At 46.0% G+C, this 20,495-nt stretch overlaps 1 protein-coding gene and 1 long non-coding RNA gene across 2 annotated transcripts in view; one reads left to right on the top strand and one right to left on the bottom strand.

Moving 5' to 3' along the window:
- LOC125939580 (uncharacterized) overlaps window positions 1-20,495 on the bottom strand; it is a 256,118-nt gene that overhangs the window by 5,363 nt on the left and 230,260 nt on the right. The window lies entirely within an intron of this gene.
- On the top strand, window positions 14,996-18,041 carry LOC125939574 (N-acetyllactosaminide beta-1,6-N-acetylglucosaminyl-transferase-like). The gene has a single exon (XM_049655060.1). It carries the CDS (start codon window positions 15,397-15,399, stop codon window positions 16,426-16,428), a length of 1,032 nt encoding a protein of 343 aa, XP_049511017.1. The 5' UTR covers window positions 14,996-15,396; the 3' UTR covers window positions 16,429-18,041.

Below are 20,495 nucleotides of genomic sequence, written 5' to 3'. Positions count from 1 at the left end.
TATCCAGAAAATAAGGGCGCCTGGGTGGCTTAGTCGGTTAAGCTTCTGACTTCGGCTCAGGCCGTAATCTCCGGGTTTGTGAGTTCGAGCCCCGCATTGTGCTCTGTGCTGTCAGTGTGGAGCCCCCTTGGGATCCTCTCTCCTCCTCTCTCTCTGCCCCTCCTGTGCTCTCTCTCTTAAAAATAAACTTTATATAAAAAATAAATGAAATATCCAGAAAATATAGTCAAAGATATTTGACTACAACTTGAATTCTCTGTGTAATTGTAAGGCCCCAAACAGGCCCCTTGGCCTTCATGCCAGATCTTCCCCTGGGCCCTTCTTTGCCTGGAAAAATCCTGATTTTCTTTGAAGGGTGGAGCTGAGTTGTACCATCGCTGTGAACCTTTGACAAGCCCCAGCCCCAGGCCGAATCCACCTTTGTCCTCTGTGCCCTGGCCCTCTGTTTTTGCCAAGTAGATAGCCCTTATCTTCTTTGGTTTTGTCATTTTAGCAGCTGCCTGGCCTCATGGAATGCAGGCCTGGAGGGTCCTGAGGGCTTTACCTTTTTGCCAGCCTCAACCCACACAAAGCTGGGTGTCAGATTGAATTTAATTCACCTTATGTTGTCACTACGAAATAAATAGGGTGCTGCTTTCAGGCAGATCCAGAAGTTTCCTACTGTCCATGTCTGGACAGCCTACAAGAGTCTGATGGAAATTGCCAGCTGCTTTGTCAACCCTGGGTTTAGGTGCTGTGAAGCCTTTCCAGAAGCCGTGAGTCCTTACAATGTCAGGAACTGGACAGATAACCTTTTCTCTTCCCCTAAATTCACAGCTTCTTTGAGGCAGTATTTACATATCGCAAAATCGAGGTATGCAATTCAGCCATCCAGTTCACATACCTCGAAGCACCAAATTCCCCCATTTCAAGTCTTTAACTCAATGAGTTTTAGGATGTTTATAGAGATGTGCAACCATGACCCCAGCCTAATTTAGATTATTTTCGTCACCTCGTGTGCATTTACGGCCACTTTCTATTTCCACACCCAAACCCCACTTTTCTGTCTGCCTGGGTATGCCTTTTTTGGACATTAAATATAAATCAAATGATATGTGTTTTGTCATGTCGGGCCCTTTCTACTTTGTGTGCTATTTTGAATCAGTACTTTACTCCTTTATATGGACGACCTACTATTCCATAATATGGTTATAACACATTCTGTGTATTCATCCGTTGATAGAACATTTGGGTTGTGTCCACCCTTTGGCCCCTAGGAATGATGCTACTGTGAACATTCCCGAACGAGTCTTTGTATAGACATGTACTTTCTTTTCTCCTGAGTAGATTCCAAGAGTGAGATTGCCAATCCATATGGTAACTCTCTGTTTGGCACTTTGAGGAGCTGTCAAGCTGGTTTCCAAAGCAGGTGCAACCTCTCACGTTCCCACCGGCGGTCAGTGAGGGTTCCAATTACTCCACAGCGTCACCAGCCCTTATTACTGCCTGTCTTTTTTATTTACACCATTCTAGAGGGTGTGAAATTATATCTGCGGTGTAGGTTTGCCCCACTCAAACGAACAACAACGTTGAACGCCTTTACACATGCTTGGTGGCTTTTGGTATATCTTCTTCGGAGAGGATGAACTCCCTTTTGGACATTATTTCTTTGAATCTTGGTATTATTGCAATCCTATTTTATAGACGGAGAAACCGAGGTATGGAGAATTTGTGGTACTTGCCCAAGGACACCTGGCGTGGAAGTACCAGAGCCAAGATGGTTAAATTCATTTTGAAGATGGTGTGGATTAAGAGATGAAGTTGTCCAACACTGAGTTAAGGACACGTTGCATGGCCAGAGCGTTAGAGTTTCTGCCTCTTGAATCCTCTGATAAGCAATTGGCTAAGACTCTTTTAAAAAATAAATATGGCGGGGGACCTGGCTGGCTCCATTGGTGGAGTCATGTTGATCCCCTGGTCGTGAGTTCGAGCGCCATGTTGGGTGTAGAGACTGCTTAAATAAATACACTTAAAAAAAAGAAAACCTTTAAAAAGTAAGTAAAGCAACCCATGTAATTGAGACGCTCTTAGAACACGTGGTTGCGGTGATATGACCCTTTTTCTCTGGGTTTATGCAAACCATAATTCCTCTTCTTTTTAAGAACCGAATGGCTGCAATTCCTTCCTTTCTAATAAAACCCTGTTGGCTATTTCAGTCCATGTCCTTATCTTTGCTCTTCTCTAGAAGTGAGAGGAAGGGTTTGTACGGGAGTCCTGGTTAGAGTTTCTACAGCTTTGAGTCTTTGTTCCTTCCATTTCTCAAGAGTCACCCGATGGCTCTGGTCTCCATTTTGGGGTGTGTTCACTGTCATTCGAACACCAAGAAAAGCAGGAGGGGGGTTTGTTTGAAGCCACATCGGTCTACTGCTTCCAATACTAATTCTTGTGTTACTGAGCTTGACAAATTTAGGGCGGTGTCTGACAGGGTTTCATAACCATTTTTTACCTCAGAGGATTTGTAAATGTGTCTCTGTGTGTAGTTTTCTCCTTATTAGGAATGAAGTGAACTTCAGATTCCTGCAATGCATACAATCCTGCCTCACCCCCTTCTTGCCTTGGTGAAAGATCGTAACAATTTTTATGGAAGGTAAAGCCACCCTTGTAGAATTTTCCATGCACATGCTGAGCCGTGTGCAGCTGTTTTTAGCAGCTCTTGGGACTTTACAGGGCTCAGTCCTGTTCTGTCTGACTCCAGTGTCTTCAGTCTCATGAATCAGGCAAAAGCCAGGCGAGGGCTGAGGCTTGAGGCTCTGGTTGTTTACTCTCTCTGAAGCCATAAAAGGGAAGGTTGAGACAGCAGGGGAAAGGAAATCAATGACAAAGCAGGATTGGGAATGAAAGAACACGCAATGATAGGTCGCTATTGACAAAATGTGGGTCCTGAGAGTAGAGACCTTGACTTGTTCTGAAGGTCATAGTACCCAGCACAGCCGAATGCACAGTGCAGCTGGAAACAGCTGGGCCTTTTTCCAAAGTGTGTAGCGTGCTTTTAGCTTCTTCCCGAACTGTCTCCTGTAACAGCAACCTCTCTCCTGGTTATGGTTTGTGCTCACAGCTGTGCCTGTGTGTGCCAGTGGGCTGGCGGTGGTCACAGACAAGCTGCATGTTTATATGTATATATATATATATATATATACACGTGTGTATATATATATATATATGTATATACACATATATATTTTTAAACTCGTGCCAGACAAATCATTGTTTTCAATATATGTCATGGGGTAGAAACTGCGGAAAAGTATTCCCTTAATAAAGCATCACACAGTAGAGCCTACATTTCAGAATCTCAGAGGGGCAAGATTTCCAGTTGTTCGTAAAATGTAGGGAAGAGCTGAATCCAGTAACGGAGCGTCGATCTTCAGGTAGCATCATTATCCTCTGTTAATTCCACAAAATGGGGATATTTCCACATTCTGGACAGCCCCAACATTGGCAGTTTTGTTGACGTCAGTAATGCACATTGTATCAAAGAAGAAATTCTGTAGACCAAATGCTCTCTCAAGGAGAAAGCAGAAAGACTTGACATTGAGGCTTCATTGAGTGAGTCATTTAAGTGCCACAAAAATCCTCTGAGGGAGGTAGATATCATTACTTGGAACTTGCAGATGTGGAAACTGAGGCCTCAGAAGGTAAAGTGATTTAATCTAGGCTTGTTTGACCTTTAATTCAGGATCGGTCTAATCCACCATGCTGCCCTGTAAGAGCTCCCACAGCTGAAGCAGTGTATTTAAAATTTGTTTTTTTAACGTTTATGTATTATTGAGAGAGACAGAGTGTGAGCAGGGGAGGCGCAGAGGGAGAGGGAGACACTGAATCCGAAGCAGGCTCCAGGCTCTGAGCTGTCAGCACAGAGCCCGACGTGGGGCTCGAACTCACAAACCGCGAGATCATGACCTGAGCTGAAGTCGGACGCTTAACCGACTGAGCCACCCAGGCGCCCCTGAAGCAGGGTATTTAATGGAAACATGACTGGGGGAAAAAGAGAGAGAGAGAGAGAGAGAGAGAGAGAGGAACCAAAAACCAAACTCTTAATTAAAGAGAACTGATGGTCACCAGAGGGAAGGTGGATGGGAGAATGGGTGAAATGGGTGATGGGGATTAAGGATTGCACCTGTGATGAGCGCTGGGTAAAACCGTTGAATCGTTGAATCACTCTATTGTGCACCTGAAACTAATACAAGAGTGTGAACTCTACTGGAATTAAAACCTTTAAAAAAAAAAAAAAAAAAAACCTAACCAAAAGATACTCTCCTGGCTGTTGTGTCCCTTCAGCACCGTGATTCTTTGAGAACTTCCTTCCTTGCATTTAACCTGTCTTGGAACCAGTCATTTTCTTCAAGGAACCCAGTTCCATTTCATAGAGAACGATATTTAGAAGCCACGGTCTGGCCCTCAAGCGCATGATTACTTCTACGTCCTTTCAGGGCTCTGAGCTAGAAAAAAATGCACGTGTGTGTAGGCATAACATCTGTCTACGCGCATGACACACACACATGCGTGTGCATTCTCGAACAGGTACTCCAAGTCATTCACACATTCACACGCACATGCCCGTCTATAGTTTAGGTTTCCAAATAGATATTACAACCACAAGTTCACACTGAGATCTCCAGTGCCAATCCAACAACACGGGGTTTCTTCCCGCCACTTCCTTCCCTAGCAGCGAGGAACCCAGCCCTGGTTCGCCTCAGTGCCTTCACGGATTTCCTCGCTCCCGCCCTGGGAAATCAGTCCTCCTCGGGGTGCTTAGCTGAAATGCCCACCCCACAACGTGCTCCCAGGATCCACCTCCCCCCTGGCTGTAGCTTTAGCCCCTGGGAGAGACCGGGAGCTCGGAATGAATTTTGATACTTTCATAAACTTAGTTGTTTTGGGAGGCCGTTCAGTACGTCAATATGTAAAACACAAAGTTTGGCTCCAACTCTACCTGACATCATGAGCTTTGGTAATATGTTGGGCCTCTCTGAGTCTCACTTGCTCATCTGTAAAATGGGGCTAATGACGGTGCTTACTTTGCAGAGTTGCTGTGAGCCTTGAATGATGCTCTCTGTGAAATGCTGACCGACGACTTGGCACCTGCCGAGTATCATCTCAAGTATTATCTTTATCAGTGTTGTATGGGTCAGTGACCCAGCAGGAAACCCACATTGTACTTAGAAATTAGGCTAAGCAAGAAAGACTTACCACAGGGACTATTTCTGAAGGTGTGGGCAGAGTGGAGGGAAACTCTAAGGGGTATTACAAAACCGAGGGCCAGTAATAGCGGAACTATTACCATTTCTCGACCTGAAAGGAGTGGTTGGAAAAAAGTGCTGTGGCCAGGGGCCCTTTGAGAAGAACTTCAGTCAAAGGAGGCAGCTCTCCTACTGAAGATGGCAAGAAAAGAGCTGGGGAGCCAGCCACTTGAGCCCTGTCTTGTGCCCTCATTGGCAAACCCAATGGGAGCCAGAGCTGCTTGACCCTGTATGTCAGCCTTCTTACAGGGTGGAGAACAGAGGGAGGGATCTACAAGGGCCAAATGGAGGGGTGTCTGGCTGGCTCAGTCCGGAGAGCATGTGACTCTTGATCTCAGGGCTGGGAATTCGAGGCCCACATTGGGTGTAGAGGTTACTTACGAATAAAATCCTTAAAAGTATATCAACGGGGGTGCCTGGGTGGCTCAGTCAGTTGACCGTCCATCTTCGGTTCAGGTCATGATCTCGCGGTTCGTGAGTTCAAGCCCCACATCGGGTTCCCTGCTGTCAGCCTGTCCGTGCAGAGCCTGCTTCAGATCCTCTGTCCCTCTCTCTTTGCCCCCTCCCCTGCTTGTGTTCTCCACCCCCACTAAATAAATATATATATATATATATAAAGGGGTGCCTGGGTGGCTCAGTGGGTTAAGCATCTGACTCTTGATTTTGGCCTAGGTCATGATCTCATGGTTCATGAGATCAAGCCCCATGTCAGGCTTTGCACAGTCAGCACAGAGCCTGCTTGGGATTCTCTCTCTCCCCCCTCTCTCTGCCCCTCCCCTGTGCTCTCTCTCCCTCAAAATAAAAAAAAAAATAAAAATACGGGGCGCCTGGGTGGCGCAGTCGGTTAAGCGTCCGACTTCAGCCAGGTCACGATCTCGCGGTCCGTGAGTTCGAGCCCCGCGTCAGGCTCTGGGCTGATGGCTCGGAGCCTGGAGCCTGTTTCCGATTCTGTGTCTCCCTCTCTCTCTGCCCCTCCCCCGTTCATGCTCTGTCTCTCTCTGTCCCAAAAATAAATAAAAAAACGTTGAAAAAAAAATAAAAATAAAAAAAAAATATATATGGGCCAATAACAGTAAAAGGGCCAAATGAAAGCTGTTCGACTCCATTATTCAAGTTGTGGAGCAGGGGCATGTTTTGGTAAAACTGGTGACTGATTCTGGCAGAATTCTTGCAATAGTGTATCAAACCCCTGTCAATATATCAGTCATGTGGATGGCCTCAGACTTAGTCTTCCTGTGAAAGGAAAGCTTAAATTAAAAAAAAAAAAAAAAAAAAAGAAAGAAACTTGGCAAAAGTCACCGGGACAGCAGGTGTCTGAGAACTGCGAAGGGCTGGGGATCCAGGAAGCATGAGACAAGATCTGAGCACCTGGTGTCCCCAAGTCAGAAAACGGAGGAGGAAGAAGCGATCGGGCACATCCGGGTACTGATGCCATTCGGGGGCCTGCGTGCAGAGGCGCAGGATGGCACAATGACTCACATTCCAGCCCTGGGTCACCCCTCCTCACCGAGTGACCCCAGACCGCGAGGTTCTTGAGCGTCAGTTCCACGTCGGGCAGGTGGGCTGGTGTCAGGAGCCAGAGGGGGAACCCCCTTAGCAGTCAGGTTGCTTAAGGAACAAGTAAGGGGGCTCCAGTACGTGGTACTGGAGAGTATTTGGCCACAGGCGATGATAACTCGTGAGCGTTCGTTATTCCAGGACTCCTGATCCCCACTCACCTGGAAGGTTCACCTGGCAGAGTTTTTCTGGCAGAAGGACCATGACTCGTTTCATTCATTCATTCATCCATTCATTCTTGGTGAAGAATTTTATAACATAGGAAAGTGCACAGATCAGTAAGGAGTGTTGGGCTCAGTGCGGTGTCACTGACAAAACACACCCAAGTAACAACCATCTAAACACAGAACGTGACCAGGATCCCAGTCACTACCCTGATGTCTAACACCATAGATTACTTTCACCTTTTTTTGTTCTTCATTAACATGGAAATAACGACATGTACTCTTTTTCTGTCTGGCTTTTTTTGCTCGGTGTTGTGTCTGTGAGATTCACGTTTTGTGTGGCAGGCAGTTATATATATATATATATATTTTTTTTTTTTTTTTTTCAGGCAGCTATATTTTTTCATTCTCATTGCTGTGTAGACAGAAGGAGGTGCATGAGGTGAGGAGGGATGATTTTGCCTCCCAGGGACCATTTGGCGATACCTGGAACTATTTTTGGTTGTCACCACTTGCGGTGGGGTGGGAGGGGGGCAAGGAGGCTACTGGCACTTAGTGGGTAGAGGCCAGAGATACCGCTAAACATCCTACAATGCAAGGGACAGCCCCCACAACAAGGCACGTTCAACCTAAAGTGCCAGTAGTCCCAAGGCTGAGAAACCCTGATGGCATTTGGGTTGGTGGGCGTTAGGGTCTGCTGTGAATATGGCTGCAGCGAATATTGACTTGCATGTCCTTTGATAAACGTGTATGCACTTCTATTGACGAAATCCCCGGGAAAGGCATCACTGGGTCGTAGGACCTGCCTGTGCTCAACTTTGGTAGATACTGCATTTTCCAGAGTTGTGTCCATTCCCACTTTGACCAGCAGTACATGAGGTTCAGGGTGTTTCACACCTGCACCAAGATTTGGTATTTTCTGCCTTTTTTTCTCTCTTTCTCTCTCTTTTTTTTTTCCTCTTGGTTGTATTTTCTTCTTTTTTTTTTTTAGTTTATTTATTTATTTATTTATTTAGAGAGAGAGCATGTGTGAGCAGGAGAGAGGCAGAGAGAGAGAGGGAGAGAGAGAATCCCGATCAGGCTCAGAATAGAACCCAACGCAGAGCTCAAGCCCACAAACCATGAGATCATGACCTGAGCCGAAATCAAGAGTCAGATGCTGAGCCACCCAGGTGCCCCTCGTTCTTGTTTTTTAATCTCTCTCCTACACCCCTCCTCTAATTCAACTTATGGCATATTAGATGCCCAAAACATCAGCTTTTGTCAGTAAATAATCCTGTTCCATATTTTGTGGGAGACTGGGATTATGCAGAGGTGTGCTTGCTGTATATGTTGGTCCCAAGAGCCTGCTAGAAATGCAGACTGTTAAATTCCACCTGGAAGTTACTACCTCTTGCCTGCAACCTGTATTTTAACAACCCCTCCAGGTGATGGGATGCTTGACAGAAGTTTGCATACTTTTGATCTGGATGATCCTTATCCCCAAGCCACGAGAATACCTAGTTTGGGCTTAACACTTTTAGAAACAAATGTTTTAGTTCTTCCAGGGTTAAAGAATTCACTTCCACATGTACATTCAGTGGTACGTTTCATCAGTGGTAATTGGCCGTGACTTCTTTGGGGTCATTTGTTTTTCATTTTCTAAGCCTCCAGCTACGGGGAGATTGCCTCCTATCTGCACATGCTTGGACATTTGCCTATTTGAATGTGTGTAGACTGTGCTTTGCAAGTATTTGCTTAGCACTCTTTAGCATCCAGGAAGTGTTTCCATGATCCCTTCACTCCATCAAAATCAGAGGCAGATCACTTCACCTCACACCACTGTGATGTGGCCCATCTAGCTGGACCATGCTCTGGACCTGCTCTCTAGGTTTTAAGATTCTGCACGTTAAACTTCTTCCTGCCTCCAAAATGAGAGTTTTAATAATGCTTTGGGTTCCACGATCTAGAAAACAGCTTATTCTGTTGCTAATTAGATGAAGGGTACAGAAAGCAAAATGATTGTGTCTCAGGAGAAGGTGGATTTTCCCCAGTGAACCCCAGGACTCCCCAGTTATGGGAGAATTGTTGTTTTAAAGATGTGCTTTGGAAATGTCTCCTTTCTTCTCTTTAACATCATGATCATTATCATGAAAAACACAAACAAAAACCTCCATTGACAAACTATCTGGTCCCCCAGAAGAGAGTTATGTAGTTGGCCATCCAAAGGGGATTAGATTGTCCGCATTCTCTACTTGCCTGTGAATTCCTGTGAATTTCCTGTGAATTGCATTCAAGGGAAAAACATAAATCCCTATGTTTTATTTTTTTAAGTTTAGTTATTTATTTTGAGAGACAGGGGGTGGGGGGGTGGGCAGAGAGAGAGGAAAAGAGAATCCCATGAATCATGAGATCATGACCTGAGCCGAAATGGATGCTTAACTGCTTAACTTGAGCCAAGTTGGACGCTTAACCGACTGAGCCTCCCGGGTGCCCCCCACCTACATTTTATAATTAAAAATGAATCCCTGCGTCATTTGGTCTGCTTCAATAACAAAGGAAACCACACAAAAATGACCTTCCAAAGGACAGCCATCAGCAAACCCAAGAAATGATATAATCTCACCTCATTCACCCAACCATTTCTGCCAGCGTGTGACTTATGCTCTCAATGCTCCTTCAACAAACTTCATTCTGCTGTTACTTAACATTTTAAATGTGGTATGCCTGCTCAAGCCTGTATCCCCTCAATGTCTCTCCCAACTAAAGGACAACAGTTAATTGGGAGTGGAAAAACAAGTCCCAGAACAATGATGAAAGTGTAGTGAAGTTTACATAAGTACACGCTATTAAACAAAGAAAAGGTACATGAGGAAATGCAAACACAGTTCAGTGCTGACGTGGGACATTCATAGTTAGGTCTCTCTAGGTGTATGCTGAAACATGAGAGTGAAGAAAGGACTATCGGGACAGTAAAATCACGCATCTAGAACTAGACGTAACTAGAACATCCACTTAAGAGAAAAAATCATGAAGGGCTCTCCTAGCATAGCTCTCCTATGCTATTCCAATATGTAAAATAAAAAGGCGGGTATAAATTAAAATAGAAACAGAAATAGAAATTTATATTATAGGTTTTAACACTCCTTCCCCATCGCTAAATTCTGGACCTCTTAAACAAGCGTGAACGCAGTGTGTGCCCAATGGCCCGCGGGCTGTAACACAAGGGAAGACTCTTGGAGTTGCCGGACCACGGTAGGAACAGGGGGGAGATGTCCCTGCCGTCCTACAGGTCACCTTCTAGCTACGACTGGTACTCTGAGGTCGCGGTTCACTGATAGGAAGGTTTTATGTGCTGCTCAGCCCGTGAGGTTCTAGATTCACAACTCTGCCTGGGAAATTTCTCCACATCGGGCTTTCCTGTTTTTGCGTTCTTGCTCCCTCCTGTAACGTCTCCAACTGGAATGAATGCCTTCTCCAGATTCTGAGTGTAGGAACACACACGTTGGAGGCGCTTTCTCCCCATTCCAGCTTCTAGGGAGCTTTTTCTCCTCTGAGCGCCCCCTACGTTTAGTGGCTACCCTCTTGTTTGGAACGGATCCATAGTCTTCGATGTTTCATTGGTTATGTATTTTCAGCTAAATGTATTTTGAAGCCTAACGAGGAGACGATCTCCTGCGGGATGGGGGCATACTTCACACTTCCTGGATTCGTCACTGCTGCTTTGTGGACTCACCTTTCACATTCTGAATTATGGCTCAAAGGGCCATAATTTTAGCCAAAAGGGACCATAGAGAACATCCTTTTTTTTTTTTTTTAAGTTTATTTATTTTGAGAGAGAGAGAGAGAGAATGCACACAAGCACAAGAGTAGGGGAGGGGCAGACAGAGAAAGAGGGAGAGAGAGACAGGCTCTGTGCTGTCAGTGCTGAGCCCCATGGTGGGCTTGATCTCACGAACCATGAGATCATGACCTGAGCCAAAACCGGGAGGCAGACGCTTAACCGACTGAGCCACCCAGGCACCACGGGAGCATCTTCTTTTTTTAAAGATGAAGCAAGTGGGGGCCCAAGATCACATGATCAGTTAAAGGTGGAACAGTAACTAGAACGCAGGTGTCCTGAGTTTTGCACCATGACCTGTTAGCAATATTGTGGGGGTGAGTGGGCACCCCTTCTTGATATTCAAATGAAAACACATCTTGCGTGGTTTCCCACAGAAATTTGATTGAAAGTTGTGGGTTTTTAAATATCGTTTAATCTCTCTGGTCAATCAATCTGGTCAGTTTTTGTGTGTCAAAATAAAAGACACCAGTTGTTCTGTTCCCAGTTCCAGCTAAGAGCGCATTTACCCATGAGCACCTGGAACCATGGGGGGGGGTGTGGTCTTTCATTCATTCATTCAACACATACAAATAGGTAAATAGTATAAATAAGGTAACATTCACATTTCTACATTACAACGTTGAGGGAATGAAAAAGCAAGTCTAGACTTTCCACTAATTTCTTAGCGACCCTGGGACTTTAAATCCTTCTATCTGCATTTCTTGATTTAAGGAAAAACTCAAAAGATGCCATATCTGATGTTCTGGTTCATTAAAGCCTTGGACTTGTTTCTAGAAGACACTTAATTAAGGTGTAGCCAGCACCTTTACCTCATACTTTCAGAGGCTTTATTTACAATTATTATTTTTTAAACACTTTATTTTTTTAATGTTTTTATTTATTTCTTTTAAGACAGAGAGAGAGCCCGTGTGCATGTGCACAAGCGGGGGAGGGGCAGAGAGAGGGGGGAGAGAGAGAATCCCAAGCAGGCCCCACACCTTCGGCGCACAGCCAGACGCAGGGTTCGAAGCCATGAGCCCTGAGGTCATGACCTGAGCCGAAATCAAGAGTCAGACACTTAACCCACTGAGCCACCCAGGTGTTCTGATTATTATCATTATTAACGTGATTATATTATCATTATAAACGTAAGCGTTTATGGGCTGACGTAAACTTCTCACCGTGGTTTATTTTGCTCTCACCCTTCCTCCTGTTCTCCTGTTGGCACGTGTTGCCTGGGAACACTCCTCCACCTAAAAATGTCTTTGGTGGTGTTCCTTTGCAGCAAGATGAAGGCCAAGTGCTTCATGCAAGGTCTTTCACGACTGCCTGGTTAGCCACAATTTCTGTTGTGCCACTGCCTTCAGCTCAGCCCTCTTTAGGTCTCCCCCTTCACATGGGAAGCCGATCAGTGCTGGGATGTCAGAGGATACTCTTTCACCTCTTTGATTATTTAAAAAAAATTTTTTTTAAATATTTATATTTATTTTTGAGACAGAGAGAGAGAGAGAGAGAGAGAGCATGAGCAGGGGAGGGGCAGAGAGAGAGGGAGACACAGAATGGGAAGCAGGCTCCAGGCTCTGAGTGGTCAGCACAGAGCCTGACTCGGGGCTCAAACTCACAACCTGAGATCATGACCTGAGCTGAAGTCGGTCACTTAACCGACTGAGACACCCAGGCGCCCCTATTTCTTTATTTCATAGAGATTCTGAGTCTTCTATCATTTCAAATAAAGGGATACCCTCTTCATTTTGGAGCTGGGTTCTGGACAGCTCCATAGCTGGAAAAATTCTTAAATAATGTACAGAAAATAAAAACTGCTGAATGGAATGAAGAGCAGGCTCTGAATGTGGCCCCAGGGGAGAGTCAACACGTCTAGCCTGATTAATTGGCTGGTTCGGGAATAACTGCTTCCAAAGGAGCCCCAAGGTTTGGTTGCTAGGCTTGCAGGTGCCAAACCGGTCCCTGCCTGTAGTCAAAGGTGTGTAGGGAAGGAAGGCTGAGCTGTTCAGTCTCAGTAGTGAAAACACACACCGTGGTGTGTGTTCTGAGTAAGCAGGTCTTCTGGCCTATTAGGAGGGAAAGGTAACAGGTACAGCCTTTCTCTATTGCAACATGAAGTTTCTTAAAAGGTTCTCCTGTGAGCTTTTTTTTTTTTTTTTTCTAAAAACCAGAGGGGGGGGGGGGGGGGTGGCAAATTGGCCCAAGGACAGCCGAAAGGGCAGAGAGGAAAAACAGCTATATGTTTAACACGCAAACAATGCCATTCGAAGTAATAGATTGAATACAGAAACATTAGGATCGCTCCTAATTTGGCTGGTGTGTGTTTATTTCTCAATATAATGGCATTATAATGTCTGTCCCCTAAGCCTGTGTAGATCTGAAACCCTGTGTTATCGGCCAGTTGGAAACAGCAATGTAAACAGACTCTGTCGGCCTGATTAAGTTATGCGTCTGTACCCTGAACACTTTGTCAGACTGCAAATGCATTAATATTCACTCTAAGCCAAGAGGCTTTGCCAAACGAGATGCTGAAATTACTCTCTGTTGTTTTGAAATAAAATATACAATAAGCTAATCTTTAAAGGTATTTGGAAGAAGAGAAGCTCGTCACTGAGCTTTCCATTATCATGCGCTCTCCATCATTTTCTTTGCTCTATTCCGTGGAAGACACTGAGAATTAGACTCATCTGCTTTACCCGCATAAGGGTTACCTTTTCTCTTTTCCGCTTGGCCTAAAAATCTGAAGGTGGGTTCTACATGGAGTTTATCTGTGGCAGGTCTTCAAGAACGGGGAGGATTTAGTAAAGGAGAGAGGAAAATAAGGTATAAGTTGGAAGAATAAAAAATGGGAACAATGGACACTGGGCAGAAAGAAAAACTACAGGGCTCGGTTGGTGGAGCATGTAACTCTTGGGCTCTGGGCTTGTGAGTTCGAGCCCGGAGTTGGGCGTCGAGCTGACTTGAAAACAAAAACAAAAACAAAAAAACCACTGTGTTCAGGAAATGACGTGGCATTTACTTGGAGCAGGGTGGTTTCAGATCGCGGGGGCTCACATTTGTTTTCCTACCCGGGCCAAAGCAAGGAATCAGCATATTGTCCTATTAGTTCCATTAATAGCAGTGTAGAGGCTTTTCCAGAGGAAGGAGAGAAGTCACCTTGGAGGGCATCATTTCTTCACGGGGTGGGGGCTCAATGTGCATTGTGAGTTAATGCCACAGGGTGGAGGGACTGGGGTTGTGAATTCAGAGAGCGAGGAGAGATGGGAAGGCATTCAGTGGTTGAACTGGCATTTCCAAAGTCATTTGAAATAAAATATATTCATCTATATTAAAAAAAAAACAAAACAGCTGGTGGGGAAGTGAAGGGTTGAAGACAAGAAACTTCTAAGTCGAAGAGCTTGATATTCTTTACCCAAAACACTGCTATTTACAGGTTGGAGGAAGTCGCGTCCATCCTAGGCGGTCAGTATCCGACTGAGCCGATATAAAGGATGTATCTGAGTATTAGATGATGTTCTCTGGGTGTTTAAAACCTGAGTGACCCCTCCCCCCGCCCCGGGGTCCCGGAATCTGAACGTCACTTGTGGCCAGGATTCAAGTTCTTTTCGGTGGAGCTCTAGGGCTTTAAGGAAATCAGGGGGTGCAGCTGGGGACTTGTTCTGTGACCCCAACATTCTGTGACAAGCCCGCAGTGGATGCCGTAAGCCGGTGGAGGCGGGGGGGGGGGGGGGGGGGGGGGGGGGGGGGGCGGGCACCTCATGGCACCTCACCTATGAGTCACAGGACCAGGAGCCTGCGCTGTCAGATTCCCCCCAGGACTGGAAGTCCTGTGATCTCTGGTTTTAGAAAAAGGTAGGGCGGGGCCGGAAAGCCAGGATGGATGATGTTGTTTTTTTTTCATTTTAGATCTCTGTCACCTCAGTCACTTTTGTCATTAAAGCATTGGTTGTTTTCCTTAAAGCATTTGAGCATGGAGGCCGCGTCACCTGGAAGAGTGGGGGGACCCCTGGAAGGGGGGATTGCCACGAGCCACAGGAGGGGATAACCCGGCAGCCCGTGGATGGCCAGCAGGAAACGGCACGCCTGCCAGAACACATTTCAGCTTTGCCTTTCACTGTGCTAATTCCCTGAATGGCAATAACAAGCGGGGGAGGGGGGGGGGGGGAGGGGGGAGGCTGGTGGGGGGGCGTGGTGCGGGAAACACATGGGAACTGAAAGAAAAGAGATCTGAGAAACGAAATCCGCAGGGGAAAGAAGTTGCCGGTGTTTTAGGGCCACAGCCAGCAGATGCGGGCAGGGAAGCGGAGGGAGGGGAAAGCCGGGCTTCTGGAACCTGCTGCTGGGCTTTAGACAAAGGCGGTTTGAGAAGCAGAGACCGCGAGGCGGACCGGTTGCTAGTATCAGCACGGGGGTGGGGGGGCCGGAGCCAGCAGCGGGACTTCCCGGCCTGAAAGGGGATCGATTCCCAGCGCGTCCTTCAGGCTAGGAGTTCCCGGAGTATGTGCCAGAATAAGAACGCAGAGGGAGAAGTAAGCTTGGGGGAGGCCTGGCAGATTTTGCCCGTCGTTGACAACCTGCTCCTCCGGGAGGCATGCTGCCTTCATCCATGCGTTACCTCTTCGTAGTTTCTGTTTCCTGCGTCGTCCTTTTTATCGTGCTCTATGTGTTTGGGTTCGGGGGAGAGCCGGGCTTCCAGAGGCTAAATAATTCAGACACTTGGATGCTGACTCAGGTTTGCACATCCTTTATCAAAGGCAGAACGCCTTTCCTGTGGAGAAACAAACTGAGGATACAAGACAAGTCTTCTTGCAGGGAATACCTGACCCAAAGCCACTACATCACAGCCCCTCTGTCTAAAGAAGAAGCTGAATTTCCTTTGGCGTATATAATGGTCATCCATCACCATTTCGATACCTTTGCAAGGCTCTTTAGAGCGATTTACATGCCTCAGAACGTCTACTGTGTTCACGTGGATGAAAAGGCGACAGTCGAATTTAAAGGCGCGGTGGAACAATTACTGAGCTGCTTCCCAAATGCTTTTCTGGCTTCTAGAATGGAGCCAGTGGTCTATGGGGGGATTTCCAGGCTCCAGGCCGACCTGAACTGCGTCAAAGATCTTGCGGCCTCCAAGGTCCCATGGAGGTACGCCATCAACACGTGTGGGCAAGATTTCCCCCTGAAAACCAACAAGGAGATAGTCCGGTATCTGAAAGGATTTAAAGGGAAAAACATTACCCCGGGGGTGCTGCCCCCAGCCCACGCCATTGGACGGACTAAATACGTCCACCGGGAGCACCTGGGCAAAGAGCTTTCCTATGTGATCAGAACCACGGCGTTGAAATCACCTCCTCCCCATAACCTCACCATTTACTTCGGCTCTGCCTACGTGGCTCTATCAAGAGAGTTTACCGACTTTGTCCTCCGTGACCCGCGGGCGGTCGACTTGCTCCGGTGGTCCAAAGATACTTTCAGTCCTGATGAGCATTTCTGGGTGACGCTCAACAGGATCCCAGGTATGTGCGACGCCGTGTTTCAGGGGACAGCAGCGTGCCGTACTTGGAAAGGCTGTTCGAGAGCCTGCTCCCTTTTAGTAGATGTGCAAGATGAAAGGGAACATCTGTAGTTCTCTCTGATCCTTTCTGGATGCAGAATCAGGTTCTAGCACGGCCAAGGGAATACCTTTCAGAGGTATGGCTTTACAACTGATCGTGTTCTTTTGCGTTCATCTTACTAAATCTTTACCACAATAGGTATCGCTGTTGTCAGTCCATAGTGGTGTTCTTTCTTTCCCCCAAATTTGCCAGACCCTCTCTTGCCAGCGCTTCTCCTTCCTACCCCATCCATCAGCCAGATATGAGCTGACCACTCCCCTTATTCTTCCTTCAAAGGGTGTATCACCCCTTGGAATAATCACATTGACGTCTTTGTATGAGGTTGTTCTTGGCCTCCTCTGCATTATTAGCTGTGCGAAGTTGGGGTCATTTTCCTATCTTGTTAACTGCTAAGCATCCTCAGTGCTTAGAACAGATAGTAAATGGTCAATAAATATATATTAGATAAGTGAGTGAGTGAATGAACGAATGGCCAAGCATGAAGTTTTACACCAGAGTTGTCTCCCTCAGACCCGGCGAGTTGAGAAATGGTTGGACTCATGTGTATACCGTATCACACGGGTAGGGGTTTTTGTTTTTGTTTTTTTTTTTTGGAAAAGAAAATACATTTTGCTTTAGCTCAAGAATGAGATTCTAGGAACAGCTCCTTCTTTTCTCATCAAAACATTTCCACCTTTACTAATGGACCAGATGGATTCTTTTTAAAACTACATGAAACATGATAGAATCTCTTCTGCAGGAAATCTCAAGCTTTGGTCTCCATGAAAAATACAAAATGGACCTCTGATGAACTCAACAGCATTATTATAGCAGGAGAAAAACAATCATTGTTCTGGTTTTGGGGGCCTGCCAAGTTGGAAACACTGGTAGGTCCTCCCAGGCTGCAGGGCAGGGCCTGCTGGGCAATAAACATGCCAGCATTCTCTGGAAAATACCACGTTTGGGCTCTGAATCTCAGGGCGACTGGCTTGGGGAACAGGGTTTGCTCTTGTACTGTGCCCTCTGTCTTTCCTGGCCTCCCTCTCCGTACGGCCGCCATCTTTCCACCTTCTGTCTGTTGTTTCCATCATTGTCATATAATTTGGGAGGGACTCAGTACTTAGAGGCTGATTTTCACATTTCAGTATTTATCCCTTCCTTTTTTCACTATTCCCTTTTGATTTATAACATTTGGTACCAGCCATGCGGTTCCTTACATCTGGTCTGAGATGAAGGCATTTCTTAACAAAAGCCTGAATCGTCACATCTTGAAAGAAGAAAAACACGTATTTAGGCTGGGGTTAAATGTCTGGTTACTGTGACAGATGGATGATCAGTCTTCTCAATGTCAAATCAATATAAGAAAACCAAGGAGGGTCGCCTGAGTGGCTCAGTCAGTTGAGTGTCTGTCTCTTGGTTTCAGCTCAGGTCATGATCTCACAGTTCCTGGGATTGAGCCACGAGTGAGATCCCGCACTGAGCCCCGAGTTGGGCTCCTCGCTGTCAGAGCAGGGCCTGCTTGGAATTCTCTCTGTCTGTCTGTCTGTCTCTCTCTCTGCCCCTCCCGCACTCTCTCTCTCTCTTCCTCTCAAAGTAAATAAAGAAAGAGAAAACCAAGGGAAAAAAAGAATCTTCCCTCCCCCCCATTTTCCAGCCCTAGAAAAATAGACAAGATAGGAGACCAAGACTGATATGTAGATAGGCAGAGGAAAGGAAACCATTTTTGCTATAGGCTGTGGTATGGTATGCTGGCTTCTGCCTTCTCAGAGAGATAGTATGGCTCCATGTAAATCACATAATCTCTTGGAGCCTCAAATCTCCCCAGCTACCAAATGAGAACCCAGGTAAGAAGATCCCCTTCATCTCTGCCTTTGCCTCTCCTCAAGGAAGACTCAATGCCCAGAACGACATGAACACTGCACATACAGCTATGAGGAATTTGTAGGAAGGTGGAAATGCTGGTGAGTCTAGATTCCCGGTTGCCCATTAGCCTCGGCAAATGCATTCCATCTCCTTCGGAGGTGAGAGCTCCACCAAGAGCATCCTCCAGGGAGAAAAGCAAGCATGGTCCAGGGTCAGTGGTCTGTCAGATCTGATTCTACAAGGGATGCTTTTCAGGATAATGTGACGTCTCCTGTGGCTTTGCTTCCTTCCTTTCTTACATGCGGGATGGCATTCTGGTTTAGGGAGAAAGCAGAAGGATATCCTGCTTGTACGTGGGCCTTCATGAATTGCAAGGTATTAAAAAAAAAAAAACAATCATCGGGTGCCTGCCTGGCTCAGTTGGTTAAGCATCTAACTCTTGGTTTCAGCCCAGCTCATGATTTCATGGGTCCATGAGTTCGAGCTCCAGGTAGGGCTCCTTGCTGACAGTGCAGAGCCTGCTTGGGATTCTCTCTCTTTCCTTTTCTCTCTGCCCCTCCCTTGTTCATGCTCTCTCTTTCTCTCTCTAAATAAATAAATTAAATTAAATAAGTATCTTCAAATGCTCTAGCCCGTGTTGGATATCTCCATCTTCAAAGGCAATGTAAAATCCAATCATACCCTCAAGTAACTCCAGGATTTTATGCTTGAGTCTCCTTTGGGACTTAAGATTTGGGATGTGAGTCTGGTCCTTCATTATCAGATAGCTTTTAACCATATCAGCTCTTTTTTTTTTTTTTTTTTTTTTTTGAGAGAGAGAAAGAGTGCATGTGAGCAGGGGAGGGACGGAGGGAGAGAGAGACTCTTAAGCAGGCTCCACGAGAACGGAGCCCCACGAAGGGCTCAGTCTCACAACCCTGGGATCATGACCTGAGCCAAAATCAAGAGTCGGACTCTTAACCAACTGAGCCACCCAGGTGCCCCAGCTCTTCTATGTTCGATGTCATGTTATAAGAGGAAAAGTCCTTCAGTAAGTACAGTGTCAACATCGTTTTTGCAAAACGTGCAAGTACAAATAGTGTTGTTCCTTTCCTGTCTCAAAAGTTCCTTCTCTCTTCTACCTAACACCCTAACTTAAAGTGGTTGTGTTAGAAATACCATGCACAGGTACATCAGCTTCCCCAAATCACCCACAGTTGTCATAGGACCAAGGAAATGACTAGTACCCTACCGTTACATGACATCAGAAAACCAAGTGAAAATAGTTTATGAGACTCAATAGAAAGAATATTCGCAGAGGTAGCACTGAATTACGTAGCTTCACCTGGCTTTTTTTTTTTTTTTTCAAGTTGTGTTTCTATTGAGAAAATGATTTCTTTCTTGGTCTTCAACCCTTAGGCTTGTTCCAATCTGCATTAGAATTAGAAATGGTGCTGGGGCACCTGGGTGGCTCAGTGGGTTGAGCGTCCCACTTCAGCTCAGGTCATGATCTCACAGTTCGTGATTTCAAGCCCCGCGTCGGGCTCTGTGCTGACAGCTCAGAACCTGGAGCCTGCTTTGCATTCTTTCTCTCTGTCTCTCTCTCTCTCTGCTCCTTCCCTGCTCACACACTGTCTCTCTCTCAAAAGGAAATAAAGATTAAAAAAAAAAAAAGAAATGGTGCTAAAACAGGCCAAAAAGAGTCTCTCGGGGTAAGAGGCCCCAGTCTCACATCCTTCTTCAGGGGAGGCCAGGCGGAGCGGCTATCAGCCCATTCCGTGTGGCTCTTGGAGAGACAGATGGTCTAGACCTCTCCCTTCTGGCCATATTCTCAAAGGAAACCCTCCAGGAGCACAAACAGAGAGCCAATAGTCCACCTTGAATTCTGGTGCATGGTTAGATTTTCTAACTCATCAGATCTTTGTAATCATTTGTGTCACCTTAAGAAACCACCATTTTCTCTAGTTTTTCTGGTTATTCCTATAGCATTGTCTTTGGCCTCCCTGCCCCATGGTGGAATGTTAGAGGCCATTTCGATTTTTGCTTTAAATCTTGTGAAATTGCTCAGTACCCACAGAAACAGCCGCTAGGCTTGTTTCTTACAGTCCATTCCCATGGCTAAATTGTCTTCTGGTCACACTTCAGGGCCAGTCCATCCCTAATGGAAAAGGCAAAACTGTTACTTTTTTTTTCCAGCTATACTTTCCCCCCCTTCTCACTGTGTAAGTTTATTCTTTTGAATTTTTGCTCGTGCATT

The sequence above is a fragment of the Panthera uncia genome, assembly GCF_023721935.1.
Source record: "Panthera uncia isolate 11264 chromosome B2 unlocalized genomic scaffold, Puncia_PCG_1.0 HiC_scaffold_25, whole genome shotgun sequence".
NCBI lineage: Eukaryota > Metazoa > Chordata > Mammalia > Carnivora > Felidae > Panthera > Panthera uncia.
This window is presented reverse-complemented; position numbering and strand designations above follow the sequence as displayed.

Bases quoted from the DNA above. Each gene is read 5' to 3' on its own strand.
- LOC125939574 (XM_049655060.1), top strand. From the start codon at position 15,397: ATGCTGCCTTCATCCATGCGTTACCTCTTCGTAGTTTCTGTTTCCTGC.